The 14,986-nt window shown below is 43.2% G+C and overlaps 1 protein-coding gene across 2 annotated transcripts in view; it reads right to left on the bottom strand.

Moving 5' to 3' along the window:
* Nucleotides 1–14,986, bottom strand: part of pax5 (paired box 5) — a 50,103-nt gene that overhangs the window by 7,326 nt on the left and 27,791 nt on the right. The window contains exons 6-8 of one of the 2 annotated variants that reach the window (XM_035145929.2): nucleotides 12,878–12,978; nucleotides 5,119–5,245; nucleotides 633–734 (exon numbers count right to left, since the gene is read on the bottom strand). In XM_035145929.2, coding sequence (XP_035001820.1) covers nucleotides 633–734; nucleotides 5,119–5,245; nucleotides 12,878–12,978 — 330 coding nt within the window. Of the gene's footprint in view, nucleotides 1–632; nucleotides 735–5,118; nucleotides 5,246–12,793; nucleotides 12,979–14,986 lie in introns of both variants that reach the window. The other variant, XM_035145919.2, reaches the window with a different exon arrangement.

Genomic DNA, 14,986 nt, shown 5'->3' on the forward strand with positions numbered 1-14,986 from the left:
TTTTGTTTCACTGCTGCGGTTGCTTTTGCGTTTCTCCATTTATTTCCCCTGCAGTATACTTCACACTGACCAGGATGACCACTGCAAGACTGAGAGAGAGAGAGAGGGAGAGCCGGAGAGAGAGAATGGCGGTCCAGGATTGAAACACAAAAGCGGCGTAGAAGGCGGAGTGGAAGGGAATGAATGAATTAGTCGTGGGTCACTGGTGATTCTCATTAAAAACAAATTACCAACGTTGAGGAGGGACAGCTGTGCTACTGTGGCTGGTTTCTAATGATACACACACGCACACACACACACACACACACAGACACACACACACACACACAACACAGGCAAATACACATATATAGGTACACAAAAGCTCACACACGCCACCCCCTGGGAGCACTGTCAGCCAGAGTGTTGACAAGACAAGAAAGAGGAAGTGGCAAAGCTAAGTTCACCCCCTGAAGACACACACGGAAACACTGCACACATTTATCCACTGGGGATTCAAACAGTTACAGCACAGTTGCACATCTGGTGAGAAGATGACGAGAGATGAACTACTTTAATTATTTTCAGTTAAAACTTTTTTTTCCGTGGGTGTGTGTGTGTGTGTGTGTGTGCGTGTGTGTGCCCTCACTCACCAGGTACCATCCCAGTGAGGGAAGGGGTGGAGTAGCTGCCCTGTCCAGTGGGAGGAACGTGAGGAGGGTAGCCTGGCAGAGTGGTGCTGCCTATGTCTCGACCTGTAAACACAAACACACACACAGATTTACCACCATCATATTTACATTAAGCAGCTCTATAGTGTGTATACGCTCTTTGCACATTGTCCTGTAATGTGTTATTGTCATACATGTCATGTTCTTTTATTATCCCATGCTATATAATATATTTGTAGCGCCTGACCAGAACCAGTGGTTCCACTGGTACAGTAAAGATAGTAGATTGTGATCGATAATAGACAATAGATTGTTCTACTTTGGTACAATAGTCATCAAATTAAAGATCATTGTGAACATGAAGACTGGAAACCATTTACAGGATGAAGCTGGCAATACTCTGCATTTTTTAATTTTGCCAACAAATCCCATCAAAAGCCCAAAACCAACAATGAATTGATCCAACTGACGAGCACCGTTCCAAAGCCTGATGTCGCCTCCACTGGTCCAAAGCTATTAAAAGCAGGTTAATGAGCCACACTGGGTCACATGTTCCTTTTGTATGATGATGGGTACTGTAGTTAATTTGGGTTAATTCCTGTGCACCATTCTGCTCCTGTATATATCCAGCAGCTCAATAGTTCTAAAATGCACAATTGCACAATTGATATCTGTTGGCTTAAAACTATAAACTATTGTTTTAAAACAGATCAGTTCTTTTGGGAAAATACAGTATTTCAGCTTTTCATATGTTGGTGACTTTCTGGTTTTATGAGTTTGTTGGTGAGGAATATTTCTAATATTTATCGAAAATAATAGAAATTTAAAGTGACTCCAGCAGCCATATAAGAAACTCATGTATCTTTTAACGTGTACAAAAACTCATTAGTCATCATTCTCCAATTCTTAGAGACTGATGTTTTAAGGATAAGAAACTCAAATCAGATCTTTCAGCAGGTGTAACTGCAACAGTCGTCCACGGGGGTCATTTCATTCAGCATTATTTAAACCTGTGTTTATTTAAACCTGTGTTTGAAAATGACCTGTGACATTTACTTTCCGCTCCTGACACTAGTCCTACCAGTGACGGAATTAACGCGGTAGTGATTTATTTTCAAAGGTTACAATTATCACCTTGAAAATACTTTGTGTCGCAGAAGATCTTTATTGAAACATTTTTGGCAGAGCACATTCCGGGCGACCCTCTTTCTTTTGTTTCTCTCCTCCTTGTTTTTCCATCCGCTGGCATCTATTAATTTACCGACTCGCCCTCCTCTTGTTACCACCGCCGCTCCCCCCCCCTCCTCCTTCTGTCTGTCACTTGGTGGATAGGATATATAACTGCATTAGATTACATGACAGTGTGTCGGCCCAAATCATTTCTCTGTGTTTGCACGCAGTAGACAGTGGGAGTGCGGTGAGAGGGAGCCCTCCATTCATCATCATCACACACACACACGCACGCACGCACACACATGCACCGAGTACCCACCCCCCACCCCCCTGCACACACACATTTATCATCATCATAAACAGCTCAGATGCTAACACCATCAATCCCATTCACTTCCCCTCCACTTAACCACAACTAACTAACTGAGTGGAGGAGGAGGACGAGGAGAGGAGAGAGTGATGTCGAGAAGAAAACATAAAAGACCAGTGGAAGAGAAAGTGGTTTGACTTGAGGGAATAGGAAAGAGGTGATGTTTAAATAGAGTGGAGCAGAGGTGCAAGATGTTTCTTTAGGTCAAAGTTGTATTTAAGTAAAGATACAGAAGTATTATCAACTAAATTTGACGGGGACAAACACAGAATAGTCATTAAGTGGAACAGCCACCCTCATACAAAATTTTATTACTGATAATTTTATATTTGAGCAGCATTATAATGTTGTAATTGATCATGTTGGAACTCATTTTAAATAGTTCCTATTCTGTTGCATCACACTTTATAAATTGATCACGTTTTGTATGTAAAAGCATGAATGAGATCCAAATTGTTCTTATTATATTGGTAGAGTTAATGGATTGAGTTATTTTCCATCAAGGTATAATAAATGATGGTGGTAGGAAACTAAGTGAAAGTTAAGGGATCATCTCCTCAACTTACTAGAAGCTATCATGAAGTGGAATATTCACCCAAAGGTTCATTGTGGCTCCAGACAAAAACGTCACCAAAATACATGAGCTGACATTGTCATAGTTTAAAAAATTGTATTTAAGAAATCCTTCTCAAATTAATTATAATTATTTCTCATTAAATTCTCATATTTAATGATATCAGTATTGGTCAGCCTGAACAATCTCTATCAACTGAGCTTTACTGGAAAATTAAAAAGGGAAACAGAAATGGGGAAAGAAGTGGAACAGAAAAACAGAAGGTGTGTGGTTACAAATCAACCAATGCATCTCATCCTCGCATATTTCTGTCCTCTTCACTTAATATTTGCTTCCATCCCTCCCTACTTGTGTTTCTCGCTCACAGATTCCCTCGCTGGCTCCAGCCTCCTCTGTCCCTCCTCGCCTCCTCTCTCCTGTCTCGGTGTAGTAAAGTTTTTCTCTGTGTTTGACGCGACAGCGAGGCATTAGTGCAGACGGGCTACTCATCCGCTCAGGGTCAGTGCACAGGGCAAGGAGGAGAGGGAGGAGAGGTTGGAAGAGAGGAGAGATGGACTCTCTACAGCCCAACTTAGAGGGGGCAGACAGGGCCAGATCCTCTGAGGTGTGTGTGTGTGTGTGTGTGTGTGTGTGTGTGTGTGTGTGTGTGTGTGTGTGTGTGTGCGTGTGTGCGTGTGTGTGTGTGTGTGTGTGTGTGTGTGTGTGTGTGTTTTTCTGTGCCTGTGCATATTTATGCCAGTTGTGTTGCTGTTCTCCGCAGCTTTGTCGTAGAGGTCAACGAACAAGTACAAGTCTCCTCTGTGCTCACTTGCAGCTACAGATGAACACTCTCTTTCTGCCTTCCTCACCGTCTCCCTATCCAATCAAACAGCTATCAGAGCAACACATGTCAAACCTGGGGGGGGATCGGGGGTTTACAACGTGTCTCTGTGTGTGTTCACGCTCGCATTGACTGGATGAACTTCTAGGAGGGAAAATGAAAATTCCCTACAGATGTGGAAAAGACCCCGGAAAGGAAGACGGAGAATGTGGATTAAATGCGGATCTTCAGCGAGTGTCCAGAGTATCAACACGTCAAAGAAGCAATAACATAGCATCAAAAACACAGACTTCTGATCCCCTAGAGGGAGCCCTATTCTGAGGGGAAAGACAGGCAAGGAAATGCATGCATAATATTTGTAAAGAATGTGGGAATACGAATGTGTGTGTGTTTGCATGCATAAGCAGAAATGGAAATTTTATCTCTCTGACTTTTTTTCTCTCCCTCTCCCGCTCTGTCTGTCTCTCGGCGTGAGCAGGTAATAGTCTTCAGTGATTTCAGGGGCTAAACACAAAAAAAGAGCCCATTCCCAGATATCCCCAAATTCCCAGCTCTATGATTCCCCTCATTACAGATAGGAACGGCGAAGCCTTGTCCAAGTGCTCCCTGGTCTATTCTTAATTAACCACTGCCTCTCCCAGTGCCCCTGAATGGAGACAGAGGAAGAGAAGAGGCTCTCACGTCTCCTCCAGGCTTCCACCTCTCCTGAGATCCAGAGCTGTGAGCTCTTTAAACAGGTTAAATCACTTAGAATCCCTGTAGCCTCTGTCACTGCTGATGTAGACATGAGGAAGCCTCTGGATCACAGCAAATGGAAAATGAATTCATGGTTTTCAGAACCATGACTTGGGCTTGATTATATGTTGGAGCTCTGGCTGTGTCGTTCCCTAATTCACAATCACACCACAATGATTTTACGAATACATTTAATACAAGCAACTAAAATTATAGTTTACAACTCAAACTGTCTCCAAGAAATTCCTTTAAGGCACACTTAAGATATCATGTTCAAGAGGCCAAAAGCATGTCTTGTAAAGCCACCATGACCTTGACCTTTGACCACCCAAGTCTAATCAGTTAATCTGTGAGTCTAAATTAACATTTGTGCCAAATTTGAAATGATTTTCTTAAGGTGTTCTTAAGTTAACGCGTTCACAAAGTCGCAGTGACTTTTACCTTTGACCTTTGACCACCTAATTCAAATTAGGACATTATTGAGTCCAAGTGAATGTTTGCACCAAATTTTAAAGAAATTTCCTCAAGGCTTTCTGGAGATATCTTGTTCACAAGAATGAGACAGATCAAAGAACATACTAGAATGATTCAGTCAGACACAGATATGTACAACCATGCACCAGAGGCTCCTGGAAAAGATTTACTGAATTCAGCTACATCAGATTGTGAGTTGGACACAATACATCTTTTTTAGGGAAGGTCTATTAAGTTTGCATATAGCTGTTAGGTATGTTGGTATAATTGTGATGTGTCTTATTCTGCAGGAGTGCTGTTATTGGTTGGTCATCTTTCTTACCTGGAACAAGAGAATAGGACTGTGGACCGGAGACACTGGCTCCTAACTCTGCACCAGGATTGGCCAAACTGTTCTTCATCTCGTCCAGTCCGCCCGCTAGTGAGGCCATGGACGAATAATCTGACGTCTGGGCAAAGACAGGAAGTGGAGAAAGATCTTCAATGAGTCAGAGCATCAAAGCAAATCATGACATTTTCTGATATAACGTGAATATATATTGGTGCTGGATGTTGCAGATGTTTGACACATCTGATTAATCCTGCTACACGTCTGACATGCTTCCTCATAGCAGAGAGCAAAGTAAAGAGGTATGAGCAGAGACACACACACACATACACACACACACGCACACACGCACAGAAACACCTACAGCTGAGTGTATTGATCTGTTTACATAGACAGGGATTTACTGTACAACCAAGTTCAACAGTCTATAACCACAAGATCAGCTTCCTCTGCCTCTTCATCTCACACACACACACACACACACACACACACACACACACACACACACACACACACACACACACACACACACACCACTTATATACAACACATACACATACACACACACACAATGCAGAGGCATCCACAGACCATGGATAACACAAAGCCTCTTCTCTCCCCAGATACCAACAACAATAAGAACTGTGATCATCTCAGCACACGTACACACTGACTCTCAATGCCCTTAACACACACACACACACACACACACACACACACACACCCTACAGAAGTTTAACACCACATAGAGAAGAGAGGAATGAAGTGACAAACAAATATCTAGCTGTTGTCTATTTGAACTGTTTTTATTTACAGTGCAAACTGTTTTTTTTAGACAAAAATAATTCCAGAGTGACCTTGAAGCCTAAGTTCAAAATGTCAAAATAAAAAAAACTCATGATTACCGTCATGTCCTGGAGTGGATTTATTTTATATGACAATCAGATGAACAGTGAATGTCACCATGATAATGAATAATTAATTAAGTTAACTAATTAATGGCAAAATTATTACGCAATAGTGAAAGTGGAAATTCAGGGTGATGCCTGTTTTATTGAAATTAGTTTAATACAAGGATGTTGTTTAAAAAATTTCACCATTTCCTGTCCTTTAAACATTTATTTCAAGGCGACTAATATAAACCAAAAGTTCTTCTCTTCTTGGGCCAAAAGAAAAACATGAAAATGCTACAGATTGATTTTGCAAAATGAAAAATCTGTCATCCACAACATAGATTATGAGCTTTGGATGAACCCCAATAATGAAGTCAATATCTTATCTTTTCAATATCATCCTGGTTAAAGCTTGTTCTCTCACACTCACTAAATGCAGACAGATGGATGGAAACCAGCCCCTCACCTGTGTCTGACCCCAGCACATAGCCATGACCCATTCGTCCTCATCTCGCTGCCAGGTCTTTGTGTGTGTGTGTGTGTGTGTGTGTGTGTGTGTGTGTGTGTGTGTGTGTGTGTGTGTGTGTGTGTGTGCATGTGTGATAATGTAAAGTAAAGTATTGACCCTGATAACCAACCATATATTCTCAGGGCCACTGTGCTGATGATAGTTAAAGGACCTGTCTACTGACTATGTGTGTGCATGTGTGTAGTAATTTCGTATTAGTGTTTGCAGAACTGTGTGTTTTGAGAAAACAATGGGTTATAGATCCATAAAATAGATAAGTGATCATTTTTCCCTTCTTGATTTTAGCACAGATGCTAATATGTAGAAGCATTCAAAGGGCTTGAACTACAACTCCCTATTATATGATGAACACCAGGGTTGCATGAAGAAGTTTACGTGGCCTTGTCTTGAATGAAATGGAAAAGGGAGGAACTGACATCACAATTAAGTTGCAGATAACCCATCATCTATAACATCCATGCATGATCTATACTGCTGATCCTTTTTGAGGGTCACGGGGGGGACAGAGCCAGTCCCAGCCGACACTGTGCGAAAGGACATCCCAGGGCAGACATATAGAGACAAACAACTACAACAACACCCGCGTTTGAACTCAGATCCCTCCTGAGCTGCAAACCACCACTACGCCAACAAGCCGTGATGATTAAAATCACTTTGAGCAAACATGTAAATTAATACAATGTCCTCACTTAATGAATATGGCATACTTAATTATCTATAATTCCTATTAAGTTACATGAAACGTGTGTGTGTGTGTGTGTGTGTGTGTGTGTGTGTGTGTGTGTGTGTGTGTGTGTGTGTGTGTGTGTGTGAGTGTGGGTGGGTGTGTGTGTGTGTGTGTGTGTGAGAGAGTACACTAATGACAGCAATCAGAATTTCCTTTAGGTGATGAGGTGAGAGTTTTGCACTGACCCTTTTAATACCTCTGCATCTGTGTGTGTGTGTGTGTGTGTGTGTGTGTGTGTGTGTGTGTGTGTGTGTGTGTGTGTGTGCGTGTGTGTGTGAGGTGTAAGTGTAAGTGCAGGCATGTGTTTGTGCTCACTGACCTCTTAAACACCCTGTGCTCGTCAACACACAACACAACCACTGGACTGTGACCTGCCAAATAAGAGCTTACCCTGTACACTACACCTCTCTCTCTCTCTCTCTCTCTCTCTCTCTCTCTCTCTCTCTCTCTCTCAGTCTTCAGACACATTTTAAGCTCTTTTCTCTCTTAATACCCCCCTCGCCCCCCCCTCCCACATCACACTTGTAGTTTTTTTTTTCCGTCCAATGATACAAGCTATCCCGCCCCTCCCTCTCTTGGCTGCGCTCTGTCTTATTATAATGGTGTCTAATGTGTCCATGTATCCATGTAGATGGGGGCCAGGCAGCGGCGGCGGCGGCAGCAGAGAAGACGGGGTCTGCCGTGGTAATTGGCCATGATGAAGTTTGGCCAGTGGGGTGACAGGCCCGCTAAGGAAGATGGATCATTCTCATTCGCCCCCCTAAATGTTGTCAATTCCACCGCTCATACGGCGCCATCAGCCCTCATCAAAGAGGAGGGGCGCAGCTGCCGGGCCATGGAGGGGTTGGGGTTTTCGGGGGGTGGAGGTGGCGGTGGGAGTGGAGTCGGGGGGAGTTGTACAGGGTGAGAGGGGGTGTCAGGGTGAAGTTGGACTTGGGGCAGGACAGGAAGGAGCAGAGGATATAAATAACATTTGTAGAAGACAAGAGCGGGATTGACTCGATTGAGAGAAATGGTGGAGGAAGACATGAGGAAAGATGGGAGATGTTGAAAACCTGCTTCCTGTGTGAAACTGAGTAAATGTACTGAGCTTCTGACAAAATAAAATGTCCTGCAGACACTGTGACACAACGCATGTCACCCACTAAAACCCTGCGTTGGCTGATTGCTGTTTGCAAACACCAAGACAGATTATAAAATGATGATGCCACTAACTTTTGAGGTAACTGTAGTATTACACATCTTTTTGCAGTATTTTATTTCATCTGATAGAGATCCATTGACCTGTTACTCTAATTGGACTTCATGCTCTCACTGTTGTCACCCAACGCCACAATGCAGAGAGTGGTAGGAGCTGTAATTTTCTGCTTTTATAATACGCTGTTTGTTTATTTGTTTGTTGATTGGTTTGGTTGTTTGTAAGCAAGAGTAAACAAAAACTATTGGACAGATTACTGTGAAACTTGGTGGAAGGATGTAGTATGGGTCAGGGAAGAACCCATTCTATGTGCAGTTCTGGATCGGAGGCGGGATCCAGAATTATTTAAAAATTTTATTTAACATTGTGAGGTTTATTTTGACATTTTCACTGATTTCCCGAGGAAATAATTAATGAATCTTTATTAAAAATCTAAAATATTTAGGGAGCTGATTTGGGGGAGTGTGCACAGTTTGGTGCAGCTTGATTGAATTTGAGGGAACTGTTGGTGGAGGTATGAACTCTACTGGTTTTCAATGTTGTTGATTAGAAATTAGGATTTATATTGTTGTCAGAAATCTATTTGCAAAGTGAAGAGGATTTGTAAAAAATAACAGTGTTGAATAGATAGAGAAAAATCATATTAACATATATTACCCTATTTACCATAAATATATGATTTTTATTCTTATTATGGTCTGCCCTACACTCCCCCCCCCCCCTGATAACAGTGGATGCTAATAATAGAAAAGGACAGTAGACCTGTGAGGTATTTACAGCAGTTTTACTATTTTTTTTCTCTCTCACACACACACACACACACTTGGTCTACTGTCTCAGAAATGGGAAGGTAATGGTTTGGTCCAAATCTCACAGCACTAACAGATGAGCCCTAATCGGCCCTCTGACACACACACACACACAGACACAGGATGGCCCCGTTGGTTTGCACATTTGCATAATAGTATTTCCCTTTTTCTCCATTCCCCAAATAGCTCCCTCTCTCTCTCAATCTCTTCACATTGTCTTCTGCACTCCTGATGGGAAAAGGCTCGACTATAAACAAATACAATTCCCTCAGAGGCTCACAAACTGAGACACGGATTGTGGGGAAAGAATTCATCTGCGCTCAAACTGAGCGTGGCTGGGGTGGGGAGGAAAGTCATTTCCAAAAGGATCCAGGCCTCAGCCCGGGAGAGGAGGAAAAAGTTCTCACTGCTAAAAAGAGAAATTTCGTAGTTTATAAATGATTTAATTCAGATGACAGAATTGACAAGATGAGGGAACTGATAGTTAATTTTTTTCTTATTATGAACAAATCTCATGACAAAAGCAAACCTCAAAATAAATTGGTCCTACTTGTATTATCTATGAATTCTCCTCCTCATCTTTGACCTCTCTGCGTCTTTCTAAGCTTTATCAGTGAGGATAATAACATCCCCTCTTTCCTTCTATGTATCGCTGTGAAGACTCGTTTGTACTGGGGGTGGGCGTTTGGACCCGGGGCAGCATGGACGGGTGGGGGCTCTGTCAGCACTGCTGATTTATCACCTGGGTAATAGGAAGTGATTGAAGGGAAATTCAAATGAACTGTCTCTGACAGGCACACATGCAGACACACACATATGAGCACGCACACACAAATTAATAGTGGGGCTTAATAGACTACAGGGAGAGAGAGGGAACAAGAGCAGGAGAAGGAGATGAGATAAACGGATGGATTGTTTTGGATGAAAGAAAAAGAGAAGGATAGAGAAGTAACCATTGTTTAAGATTTGCTCGTAAGGAAGATGAACAATTTAATTTTTTATCTCTTCACGCGGAGTGAAGGAAAAATAAATAATGAGGCTTTTGTTTTAGAGCAAGAAAGATAACGAAGAGCTTGAAATAACGGCTGAAATCACAGTATATTAGTGCATCATGAAAATATACTGTTGGAACCTGAAACTGCACTTCCTTTCTGATCACACACACACACACACACACACACACACACACACACACACACACACACACACACACACACACACACACACACACACACACACACACCATATCTCACACTTTGACAAAAGCCCCGTCCACACACTGCAACAACAGCAGAAGCAGCAGCATGGCCAAGTCTATCAGGCGTCTTTTTGGAATGTCAGTCACAACACAGCGTGACCCTCCTTGACCATAACGCCACCAACACCGCCTCACACACACACACACACACACACACACACACACACACACACACACACACACACACACACACACACACACACACACACACACACACACACACACACACACACACACACACACACACACACCCTCTGCCCACATACCAAAGAGGCTGAGCTGTCAGGGTGTCAGTGTTAAGGGTATGACTGTCAATCATTCCCTCTGGGAAATGCAGACTGGGAAAAGAGGTGGGGGGGTTGATTAGAGAGGATGAGAAAAAGGAGCGGAGGTAGAGGGACAGATAGTGGTGTGTGTGTCTGTGTGCGTGAGTCTGTGTGCCTGTGTGTGCATGTGTGTGTGTGTTTGTGTGTGTGCGCACTTGCATCTCTTTGTAATGCAGTTCCTAAAGCCAGTTTGACCCCAGTGCGACCCAAAGTCTAAAGCCCCCTCTCCCCGACCCTGACCCCAGTGGCTCAGAGAGGACACTGACCTATGAATCATGGGTATTATAGTCTCAAGTCGTAGTCTATAGAGCTACTACAGCCAATCCCTGTCGACCTCTCGCCCTGTGCCACTCTACTCCACATGCCGGTCAGAGGGAAGTGAATGAGTTAAAAAGCCAAACTGTGCCCTGCAGGTCTAAGGCTGCAGCCTGTCTGTGGTTCCATTTACTACCGCCCCACCATTAAGTGTGCGTCCTCTTGCCCTTGACTTTGACTGAATAAACAAACCAAAAGTGGGGATATTTGAAAGATTGCGGAAACAAAAAGTGTCATTTTGCGATGCTGGTAAAATATTTCCTTAATATTGACCGGAGGGCCGCAGATTAGAAGAAATTTGAGGGAAGGTGGAGAGAATACAAATGCCAGCTTGTTGTCGTTTTGTTATGCAGAGGACTACTTACACCTTTCTATTCCACTCAGAAATATATTAACTTACTGCTGGGAGAGAGGGCGGGAGGTCGATTTAGATGCAACATGAAGACACGCAGACACACCCACTCTCCCTCTTATTTTCTCACCTTTTACTCGCTCATTCCAACAACACACACATATGCAGCACATTCCCGAGACGCGTCAGCATGCGGACGGCTCCGTCGCATGTCCCTGAGCTGCAGGAAGTGAGGTCATGATAAGAGCCGGGTCAATATGCTCATTAACCCCTGCAGTGGGTCTAGATTATCGGAACATCAATAGGCCAGGCCTGAGTGGGTTTCTGCTGCAGCCGGTACTGTGTGTGTGTGTGGTTGTGTGTGTGTGTGTGTGTGTGTGTGTGTGTGTGTGTGTGTGTGTGTGTGTGTGTGTGTGTGTGTGTCAGGGCGAAGAGACACACAGACGTCTGTCAGGCGAACAGACAAAACACAACGTGATGCTGATGACATAAGAGAAGTATGAACAATCAAAGGAATTTCATAATTATAATGTGCACTGTGAGTAAGACTGACATGGCATGGCAAGGCATAGCAGGCAGGACAGGACAGGCTTTTAGCTGAAAGCCGACAAGCATTTCATATAATTAGGTTTTCTCTAAAAATATATAAACACCACTGTAGCTCAAATGTGTTCTTGTTGAGTGGATTGACATTGTGTCTTATCTTAATTGTAGGTATTTGTGTGGCATCAACCTTTTTGGAACATTTAAAATATTGAAAGTTAAAAAAAAAGAAATAAATAATAAACTTTAATATATACTTTCATTTTATAAAATTAGTGCGATAAGAAGCTGCAGCTCACTTATACTGTTAGATCTATCAGTTTCATAATTTTTTTTCTTTATGAAGAAGAAAAACATCAAATGAACTAAAAAGTAAACTATTAGGAATCATAACAATACTGTGAAAAGTTTTAGTAAAGTTGGCTGTAAGCTGAACTGAAATGTAAGGCAATGTGTCAGGGGTAGAAAAAGTGCAAGCATCCCCTATAGTACTGTGGAGGTGGAGGCTGTGTCTGGTGCCCAATGCTAGGCTTTAGTTTATGGTGGCCCCCACAGGACACCCCCCGACTCCACATCTGCATGGGTTTGGCCCCTGTGAGTTTTTCACAGACAGATTTCTTCAGCCCTACTGTTCACTGGAGCTCCCTACGGTCTTTTCACCCTTAACCTGTTCCCAAACTCAGCCTCAGCCAAGAGCCTGCATGATGCCCCGCCCTTACCTTGCCAAAGTCAGGGCTCAAATAGAGGTCAGAGCTGGATTGGATTGGACAGGGTGGCTGTCTGCCACAGAGCCGGTCCAGTACCTCGATCTGCTGCGGTGAGAACAGCTCCCCTCTCATCTGCTTCCTGAGGAAGTCCCGCCCACTGTGGCCATGCCCGTTGGCCAGCGGTGACTCCTGCAGACCTGCACGGAGAAGACAGGAGAGAGAGGTTAAAGGGGCTGTGATATTTAAAGGAGGAATGGGAGTATGAATGGAGAAAGAGAAGAGGTCTACGGCAGAGGGAGAAACCAGGTGATGGAGGGATGAAGGGAGGAGTGAAGGCGTGGGTTGATACAATAAATGACTGAGGCAGATGTGGAGAAAGAAGTCAGAGCAGAGTATAAACGAAGATGAACTCCTGTGAGCTGATTTAGCACCAAGTGACTTCATAGATTGTGGAGAGTCTGAGAAAATGCTATACAAATTCACCCTATTACCGAGCGCGCGCTGTCTCTCCCTCTTGATCTCTCAAAAGTACACCCTCGCCTCTCATATATACGCACTCCTCCGTCTCTCCTGTCGTATCGCCCATACACACACAGACACACAAATATATATTGCTGTGGTATCAGTATTAGACTGTGAGCTCTCGTATCCTGCAGTTATTGCAAGGCCGAGGGACTGAACGAGACAATTATAAGAACTCTGAAGAGTCGCGGCCCGCAAATGATTAGAAAAGAGTGAACGAGAGAAAAAGATAAAGAGAAAAAGGGGATGAGGGTGAAAATCCCTGCTATAGAGCCAATTCATTCCTCCAAACCGCTCCTGAGAGCCTATTTTAGTGTTGGGGGTCACTGTGTGTTGGGTGTGTGTATGTGTGTGGGTGTGTGTGAGTGTGTGTGAGTCTGTGTCCGGTGGCAGGGGGAGTGATATGACAGACAGGTGGGGAGGGGGTTTCAAATATATATTTATTAATTTTTCCCATTTGGGCTGAAAATAAAGATCCATTTGTGCCAGACTGGTCCTGAAAGTGATGTCGAAAGGAAGAAAGAAAGAACGAATGAAAGAAAGAAAAGCTTGGGCTTCAGAGCGTTTGTGAAAACGTTATTAATCTTGTGTTTTGTCACCACAGTAATTCAGATCTTACTTTCGTAGCTTTGGCTGACATTCTTTTAGCCATGACAGCATTGTTCGCTCCAATTTACTATAATTGCTAAGATCTTGAAACATGGTCTTATTGCTGAGTAGTGCCGTCTGTATCTTAACAAATGATGTTCTGTTGGGAAATTGTTCATCTCACAGTTTACATTCACTGCTAATGATCACCGCCGCCGTTTTATTTAAGGAGCTGGTTGTGCAGGAGAACAGTGTTTATTTCCCTTCACTGAATTAATTAACCTCTGGCTTTTGATCATGCATAGCCCCAATCTTTCCTTGGCACCTACATTACCCACAATGCAACCCGACACCCCAAAATTTGGTCAAAGATTTTAACATGTTGTGCTTGTAGCAGTTAATGTGGCCTAAACCCTGGAGCCTGGAGCAGACATGAGGAGTGGGCCACAATGGTCTGATGACTCCATAGCTCCAGATTTTGTTCCTTTTCAAACTTGTAGTCTTCAGACACAATTAATGCAAACTGAAGCAACAACTTTACTTGTAATAGCGAGGACTTATCCTTTAAACGTACAATATGTAACTTCGGCCACGAGGAGTCTCTCAACCAAAAATAAAACGCCTAGTTTGATAATGTCCTGAAGCAGCACGGGATCATGGGAGTTCACCAAAATTTGCCGATAAAAATAAACCTGATGTGACACAGGCACAAATCATGTTCACCGATGAGGTTGTGTATTCAAGTTGTATTCACGTTACGCAGCAAACAGCGATGACTAATTATGATCCATTACGAGTGACCAAAACAAACAGTGGAAGGAAAAAACTGCCGACTGGCTAACTGGCTAGCAGTGTGTTTTCCCCTCTTCATATGTTTGCCCTGGAAGTTACAGCAGAGACAGACAAAGTCACGGGTAAAGCTGACACGAGTAAAAGGCAACCAAACTGAAACGTCCTGTTGTCTTGAATAAAATTGGGGATTTCTCTGGGTGAAACATAGACGATGCTAACTTTATAAAATGTTAAATGTAGAGGTAAACCTCAAATCACAAGACACTCCAGCTCTTCACACTCACACAGAGCTCCGTACCTCAC

Source organism: Hippoglossus stenolepis, chromosome 2, assembly GCF_022539355.2.
Source record: "Hippoglossus stenolepis isolate QCI-W04-F060 chromosome 2, HSTE1.2, whole genome shotgun sequence".
Lineage (NCBI taxonomy): Eukaryota > Metazoa > Chordata > Actinopteri > Pleuronectiformes > Pleuronectidae > Hippoglossus > Hippoglossus stenolepis.